The sequence below is a fragment of the Amblyomma maculatum genome, chromosome 4, assembly GCF_055883805.1.
Source record: "Amblyomma maculatum isolate TAMU_Amacu chromosome 4, ASM5588380v1, whole genome shotgun sequence".
NCBI classification, from domain to species: Eukaryota; Metazoa; Arthropoda; class Arachnida; order Ixodida; family Ixodidae; genus Amblyomma; species Amblyomma maculatum.
In genome coordinates this window covers 127,299,518-127,308,419 of record NC_139347.1, presented here as the reverse complement: position 1 = coordinate 127,308,419, position 8,902 = coordinate 127,299,518, and the positions used below count along the sequence as shown (strand labels likewise).

At 45.2% G+C, this 8,902-nt stretch overlaps 1 protein-coding gene across 1 annotated transcript in view; it reads right to left on the bottom strand.

Annotated features, from left to right (window-relative positions):
- Window positions 1–8,902, bottom strand: part of LOC146192346 (2-Hydroxyacid oxidase 1-like) — a 58,467-nt gene that overhangs the window by 13,761 nt on the left and 35,804 nt on the right. Inside the window, exon 4 of the mRNA XM_084602449.1 lies at window positions 3,730–3,991. Coding sequence (XP_084458575.1) covers window positions 3,730–3,991 — 262 coding nt within the window. The remainder of the gene's footprint in view (window positions 1–3,729; window positions 3,992–8,902) is intronic.

Sequence of the window (8,902 nt, the reverse complement as noted above, 5' to 3'; positions counted from 1 at the left end):
ACGGACATACCACAATTAATGATTCAGAAACGAGTATTAATGTGTTTACCATTAACGCTTCTAACGTAATCACATAGCATGCTGTCAAAAACTAACGCTCACGTGTCGTCTTGATCGTCGAGTCATATAGTGATATTACAAGCATTATGGTTAGGACTGTGTATGGCCTTGTCCTTGTTCTTTGCTCTTATTCATTGTGTTGCTTTCAGCGCGGCTCTACTACTCTTGCTGGGGGCAGGTGCCGCGGGAGCTGACCACAGACTTCGGTTTGGCGATGTTCTGACTCGGCGAAATGTCTATATAGAACCACCTAATCTTCGACAGAAATGAAAAGAAAACGATCCTAATGCAACGCGTTCAGTGTATATTTGTCCAGTTTTATTAAAAAGAACATTAATACTTTTTATACACTGTTTGCTGGGTGGTTCGTTGTGTGACCGTTACCTGTCAATCACAATAGCTCGTATTTCATCCTTGCCACACGTACTCATCGCGTCGTACTGACGTTGGCATACGTGTAGTTTTTCGCGACTACTAACTGCATGTATATTGTTTAATGTTATATTTCAACTGCGCACTTAATGACATAACAAGAACCAATCACAATTATTTTTGGAATGCACAAATCCTTGGAGTAATCACAAAGTGTTTCCACCTTTAGGTGAAAACGGCAGCTCCTAAATTCTTAGCTGCCTTATCACAGATGCATTCACAGATAGACTACACTTAATTTTGTTGACTATTGGTTTCTTGGGGGTTTGTTTTGTTTTACACTTATTCAAATCTGAGCAGAATGCGTGACCGACGCAGTACAGTACAGTCCCCGACCCGAAGGAACGTAGAACTAAGGCCGATGGTAATCCTCATTCTTGCGCACTCTTAATCTTCCAAACTGTATTTGTATAAGGATATAGACAAGAAGGATGGACGTGTGCGTCTGCTATCCATATGTTTTGATTTGGAGACAGCTTTGCTTTCATTGTGTACTCTAGGTACATCTTGCTGATAGTAATATTCTGACTCCTGTTTTTGACAACATAACACAAAATGAACGCCATGTTTAGAGGGAGGCCCATTCCGAAAGCTAGCGCGTTGAAGCTGTCCTTAAGCTCCTAGTTCATTTTGCTTTGTGCTGTCAAGGACCTCACCTTTCTGCCGTGTTTTACCGTAACTCATATTTTAATACAAACGCATTAATCCGGATATTTAAAGTTTGTTAAAATCTTTGTTCACAGGCAGTATACTGCACAGGAAGTCCCACGTCCGCCGCTATGGTTGAGGGTGGCGCGGGTGAACAATCTCAAGGTTCGTATACAGACAACATAAATACCTAAGAAAGTAGCAGGGGGGACAGCGGCCGATGTAGCTCAGTTGGAAGAGCACCGGACGCGTTATTCGGAGGTCGTGGGTTCGGATCCCACCATCGGCACGTTGTTTTTTCTTCTACTTTGTGTCTAATTCTCTTTCCCCTAAACAGATTACATTACTAATTTCTGTGATTATCCAAGTAAGCATTAAAAAAAAGACATAAAGTACCATCCCCAACGCTTTCCTTGGCCTCGCCGACTGTTCGCTTCTTTCCTTCATTTAGTTTATAGGGTTCAACGTACCAAAGGGACCGAAGCTATGAGATGCGCTGGAGGGAAGGGCTCCGGAAATGTCGACCAGCTGGATTGATTTAACGTGCGCTCACATTGCACAATACACGGGTGCCTTGCGAACTCTGCGCAAGTTGCAAATTGGTGTATAAGGAAAGGAAATGTGCAGTACCTCGCACAGTTCTCGTCAGACGCCTGAGCAGCGCCGTAAGGGAAGGGAAGAAGGTGGGAGTGAAAGAGAGAAAGAGGAACAGGTAGTTTAGGGCTACTAAATAACTTCGGACTTTTACCTCCACGATCATCGCGATGCCATTTTCTCAGTGCTGGACCACCAAGCAATGCCATGACGATCAGTGCTTTCGCACGTCTTGGTTGGTTTAAGCAAAGTTGAACGATGCACAACTTTTTAGCTTTGGGTTTTGTGCGAATATGTTCTGTTTTTGCTGGATGAATCCCCCGCACGCAACGGCCAGAAAGATCGTTAGACTATGCCAAATGTATAAACAAATAACCGAATGTACTTAAAATCCTTGCCACAAATTGTGAATAATAGATATCTGTAACAAACAGCTGTCGTGCCCATATAATTACCCATACTCGTAGAATTACTCCTCATAACTGCTCAGCTATGAAGCCGTGCGCTGCATAATCGGTAGCACGTCTGGCTCCTAAATTAAAGGTTCCGGGTTCGAGTCCGACCTAACAACTGTAAAGGAAGATCAATTACATTCGTTTTCATGCCAAGCCTGTCTTCACATCTAACATGGACAGTGTGGGGTGTTGAAATTCCCGCTCAATAAATGTAGCTCTAACAGCATAATCAACTAGCCAGGATTATCCATTCGATGCCAGCAATGAGTACGCAGGATTTTCGGCGTCACGAGGCCCTTACGCTACTACTTAAAATTCTAATCTCAGGCGGATACCAAGATAGCCAGCAGCCGGTGACTCAAAGAAGTGTAGGATATATTACCTGTCAATAAATGCGAAATAATATATTCATAAAGATATTTTGCCAAAAGAATAGAATAAAAACAACCACATTCGGCCGGTAAGATCCAATTTCGCGTCTGATGCTCCATTGACTGAGCTACGGTAAATATGACATTTGCTTCTACTGACTAGGCTCGCATTGAAGCGTGCTTTATGTCCAGGAAAACTAGGGAACTGTAAGGGTCAGGCCTCCAATACAGCGGCTTCGCCAAGTTTTCATTTTATATTTCCCATTGCGCAGCACTATAGCACTGTGTACAAGCTTTATCTTTAATATATTAACTTTAATCTTTTTTAATATCTTTAATATGAACGGTGTAAATTTGTTTCCAGCGGTTCAACCATAACAGCAAGGCAGATGCGCTGAGCACTACATTTTTTCGCTGCGTATTCGTATTCGCTGGAGGAGAAAATATGGTAGGAAGTAATCATCAAAATGAGTTATTTTGTTTGAAACGAAGTTTTCATAAGATAGCAAAAGACCAAGGTCGGCATTACCGGCTGTCTTCGCAAACTGTAACTGTTGGGCTTCAAGACAGTTTCTTTTTTTACGTGGGTCTCTCAGGCTAGGTCATACCACCTTTAATTTACAAAATGGCGATCACAGACTCCTTTTCGGTCTTGTCATGGCTATACGAAAAGAGTGACATGAATTTTTTTTAGCGTGATTTTCTGGCTAATAAATACTTGTTTTGCCGCCGGACATGCGAAAGCCACGATTATCACTGAAAACCTCAAACCGATTTTTACAAACGCAAAAGTTGGATGAAATCTCCTATATTAGCCCTTTGAGCTGCCGAGTGAAAGCGACGCGCCAGTAGATGAAAACATCTGCCTGAATTTGTGACTTGACGTTCTCTTACCGCACCGTCCAAAGGGAAAGGCAACGAATTTGGATCACTCAGCTAGTGATCACTAAACAATTACGTCGGACAAGGCCACTGTATTCTGTTTTCCAACTTTTCATTTCGCGAATGCGAGAAAAAATCGATTTTCAACTTCAGCTGAAATATAACTGAAAAGCGTGTCTCTTGCCGCAGACTGATTGCTCGCTTTCTTACTAGAGGAACCTGTACCGTAACCGAATCGCGTGAACTGGAACGTAACGCTTGCAGGCAAGCATTCGGTAAGAACTCACGTTTCGCCAAAGGCCTTCGACACGGGGTCGACGATTCCAGGTGCGGCCTTGCGGCCGATGAGGGGCGCGTCGAGTGTGACGACCAGCGCTGCGCAGCCGCAGCGCTGGGCGCGCAGGGCGTCCTCCAGCGTGAGCGAGCGCTCCTTGCGGATGTCCAGCTGCGCCCACAGGAGAGCGTCCGGACCAGCGGCCGCCGCCACCGCTTCCAGCGGCACTGAGTGCACCACGCTTACCGCCATTACCGTCCGCGCAGCGCTGGCAGCTGTCGAGATCCGAGGGACGTGCATCGGTACACAGTTTTCACAACTATAGCTCGATATAATTGAAGTAGCAACCGACACACACGATTCCTCCGCTATAGAAAGTAGTCAATTGTTAGGGCTTTTCGAGTTACTAAAGTAAAAACATCCGTCAGAGCGAATTAAAAGCGCAATAATTTTGATGCCTCTGGCTTGTTTCATATAGTCATACTAAAAAGTGATTCTGTTTGCTGTTGAGGAGAGTAATGCGCTCGCCGCGTACCGCTGCCCATCGGTAGCATCTGCTGCTTTTTAAGTTGTGCCCGGCTATAATGAGCCCTTTTTAGAGGCTAGGAATGAAACTAAATAAAGTGAAATACAGACGCCCTCCACTATGGGAAGCTTTCGCAAACGACTGCAGTGACGTGAAGGCGGTTGTTTTCTTAAGTACGAAGTATCTTAAGAAAACTCTAAGAAAACTCATAAGAAGTATCTTAAGAAAATTCCAGACTCATGTAGCCTTTTACGTGATGTAGTATATCAGTGTGTGCTAATGATTAGATTAGGTTAGAGATGTACCAAAAGAGTGATTAGTGAATAAACGAGTAGCAAAGTGCTTGTACGCGAAAGAGAATCCTCAATGGAAGCCGCGGATGGGAGCCACTAAGGCTATACCTTCATGCCTTTAACTAAGTTCGAAATGTATTTGTAATATTGTTGTTTATTAATTATTTCTCGTTTATTGTATTTGAGAGTTATATACCATTTATCATGGTTCGAACATATCATTGCTTAAAGCATAATTTATATTTTATGCTATCATTTCTGGCATGCTCCTTGCGTTATCTGCATTGTGTTAATGAATTGTATGTGTTTGGTGGAGCTTTACTTCGCCAGTTCCACTTTGATTTCCTCTTATGCAAAAAAATTTAGCCGGTGCTGCGATCAACGGCCCCCAACCTTGTTTTCTGTCCTTGCCAACAAAACACCAGGAGGACACCTAAGGTCCGCCTTTAAGGGTATCAAGCGATCACGTTGATGACTGCCGTTACTATTGCGGAGCGTCGTTTACGAATCTGCACTTCTCTACTCAACTAAACAGTGAACTATTCCACTTTTTCCACTTTTTAATGGAGGCGGAAAGCAAGACGCCCGTGTGCTGTGCGATGTCAGTGCACGTTAAAGAACCCCAGGTGGTCGAAATTTACAGAGTCCTCCACTACGGCTTCTCTCATAGCCCGAGTCGCTTTGGGACTTAAAACCCCACAAACACAGATGAACTATCACTTTGTGTCTTTATTAACTCACATTTTATTATCATCATCATTATCATCATCATAATCCGGACGATACCCCGTGTAGGACGATGCCTTTCCCATACTCATCCAATTAATCTACTAATGTGCTAGCTGGATCTGCTTGAATCCTGCAAACTTCTTAACCTCATCCACGCACTTAACTTTCTGCCGCCCGCCGCCCATTGCTATGTTTTGCTTTCCTTGAAACCCATGTTGTTACCCTTAGCGACGATCGGTAGTCCTATCTACGCATCACATTCCATACCCATGTCCATTTCTTCTTGATTTCCACTAGAATAACATTAACTCCCATACACTTATCGTGCAGCCGTAAGCTATCACACTAGGGGAAAGGTCAAACTACACAGATGCAAAGTTCCGCTAAACCAAGCTGTACGGGCATGCCTGCATGGCTTAGGCGCAGCGTGTCTAAGTCGTGATACAAACGGCTGGAGCGTAGTATTCCAATCTCACCCTCCCATGTCAAAGGCGATCAAGAAGCCCAATTTGACAGTTTTTTTCAAATCGGTTAGATGCCGGGTGGTCTGGTGACGTCACACAACCAGCTGACCGATCGGTGCCTGGCATGCCACCTGCCATCACAACCTGCCAAAGCTATGTTCTTGATTTCTCGCTCACAACGCCGGACTATTTGGAGAACGGAGCCATTAGTTTTAACGCTGTCGCGTCAGAAGGAATCCAAGAGGAGGTGGTGGTGGTGAAAACATTTATTATATTACAGAGAGGTATATACACTAGGTGGGATGCCTAGACAGGCACTCCATTGGCGTTTGCCGCAGCCCGGGCGCGCTGCGTTAAGACCTGTTGGGCCTCTAGGGTGCAGCAGCCGGACAGGGTCGCCTCCCAGTTCTCTCGGGTGGGGTTGGGGATAGGGGGCAAAGATGGGTTTTTCTGGCAGGCCCACACCATGTGGTAGGTGTCAGACACCTCCCCACAGTGCGAGCACAGCCCGTCGAATTGCGGATCAAAATGTTTTAGAGTAGCCGGGCACAACATTGTATTGGTGAGCAGGCGCAGGAGCACCCGCTCGTTAGCCTTCCCCAGTCCTTTGCACGGGGTGGGAAGAGTGTGGTGCGTAGATCTGTAATATTCACATATTTCTTTAAATTTGTAAACTGGGCTGAAATCAAAATCCTGGTCCGCGTCGGGTCCCGTGGAAAATGCCCGGAGAGAGAGCGTGCGGGCGGCGGCGTCGGCTGCCTCATTCCCTTGGAGACCTTGGTGACCTGGAGCCCAAACGAGAGATCGGTACGCTGGATCGAATCTGGACTGCAATTTTGGTATATGCGGTAAGCTAGGGGAGCAGTCCACCCTTGCTGGACGTTCCGACAAGCCCCTCGCGAGTCGGTTATGATGTATTTGGAGTCAGAGGCTGCGAGGGCGATGGCAACCTCTGGACACTCGTCTTCCTTGCCCTTTTCCCTCTGAACGGCTTTCGCTCTATTTTCGATGCCCTTCAAGTGAGTAATACTTCCTTCATTCATTGGTCCTCGAACCGGTAGCCATTTTCTCCCCAAAAGGCACTTCTCGATGGCGTTGTAGCGTTGCGTCTGTTCGCGTGTGAAGTAGACGGTGTTCAAAAATCAGGGTCAGCGATGGAGCCTTCATATAAATCCTCATTACAGTGCTAAGCCTCATAGTCACTCATCGCGTTATCCATTACTCTTGGGGGAGTTGCTGCATGTGTGACGGTGGAAGTCTGTTTTTCTCTTTTTTCCACATTATTTTCGCATCTTTGCGCAAGGCAAGTTTTCATTTCCGGTGGTGGTTCTGTACGTACGTGATAGTGCTGCTGGACGACAAAAAAAAAAAAATTGGAACTAGTTGATACTGGATCCTAGGAACAAAAACAGCGCAGAAAAGAACAAGGACGAAGAAAGAACGAGTGCCTGGGCTTGTCAGAACTTTTGCTGTAATTTCTTTGCTCTTCATCTGTTTGTGCTGTTTGTTTTTCTTAGGGGAACATTTAAGCTACAGCTTTTAAGGGTATGACCCGATAGCGTTAACGGCTCCCTCCCGCGGCTCCTCGTTCGCATATACACGTAGTCGCTTGTCCCTTAATCATAAATCTTTTAATTTTCGCCTCTAATATATATCTGACACACTCCTATCAGCATGCGTGCGAAGTTATCACGTTATTCAGCTAGCAGTAGTAAGCGATCATCCGCCTTAGATATGATGCCTCATTTTAAACAGGCCATACGAAAATTCCTGCGCGGCCTAAGAGTATACCGTACCTGACTCGGCATCCAGGAGCCCCGGAAGGTTGATTCCTATCGCCAATTCCAGCCTCATGTGAGAAACCCGAGTAGGCAGCTCATCGCAATTTTATGACATAATCGGGCATCATTACATCACACAATCTGTCCAGGAATCAATGCTCGGCCATATGACTTGCCAGCAGCCACCTGCCATGCCCGTGCCACCTGCCATGCCGCTCACAAAGCCGTCAAAGTCGGATTTTGTGAAGAATTAAGCCTGTCACGCTATCGCGTTAGATAGTGTAAATCACTTTTTCCTTTTTCTTTCGCTGCACTTACGGCCCTCCTATTCATCGTGCGACCTTCTGACTCATCCTTCTACCCCACCACGGTCGCTGAATTGCTAGGTTGCTGGGCTAACTATGGAGTCCGAGGGCGCGAGTTCGAATCCAGCCGCGGAAGCCGCATTACGATGTAGGCTAAACGCAATGCGCCCTTGTACAGTGCGACACCAGATCACGTCAAAGACTCCCAAGTGGTCGAAATTAATTCGAATTAATCCACCGACACCGATATCGCTTTGAGACTTTAAATATTAAAAAAAAATTTAGATCTCATGTTGCCCTCTTTTTCAGTTGTATAGTTGAGGCGGTTATACAAAAGCAGATTACAGTCGCCGGAAGAGCCGTGTGTACCGAGGTAATGATTTTTTAATTCCTTTTGCGCCTTTTTTAACGAAGTTCGAGGTTCTGCGCGCTATTTTTCATTCTTTTTGGTTTGTTCACGCTGATCTTGTTAATTTACATGGCAGTTGATGCAAGCCATACAGCCCAGAACGCAGCACACTCTCTGTGTTCTCGTGGAATGTGACGCTTCATGAAGCAAAGTAAATAGTTATTCGCTAGTGAAATTCAATACCGCTGCAGAAAACAACATTTGCTTCCCAAGCAACTGGAGGCGCGTATGCGATGTCAGCGGTCAGCAGGCGTATCATCACTCTCATTTTTCAGACAGCTTATGAGCTTTAGCGAGCAGACATCGCTTCTGCAGAAAGGTGGCTCCACCGCTGGCAGCTCAAAATTTAGGTTTCCCTCGCAGTCATAAAGTTTCACTCTAGCCGCGGCGTCTGCGGGGCACGTCTCTTATATACTCGTAAAAACATGCCCATTAATTACTGCAAATTTTGCATTAATATTGTTCCATAATACTTGGTGAATCAGGCTTTCCTCACCTGTCACGAAGGTGACTCAATTTTTGATACTCTCTTTCAACATTTATGTGAGTGTAGAAATCTGCCATATATATATATATATATATATATATATATATATATATATATATATATATATATATGACGGAAAGAGCGCGCCTTTAGGCTTCACAATTTCAGCTCCGACTCAGCGGGGAAGCTTAG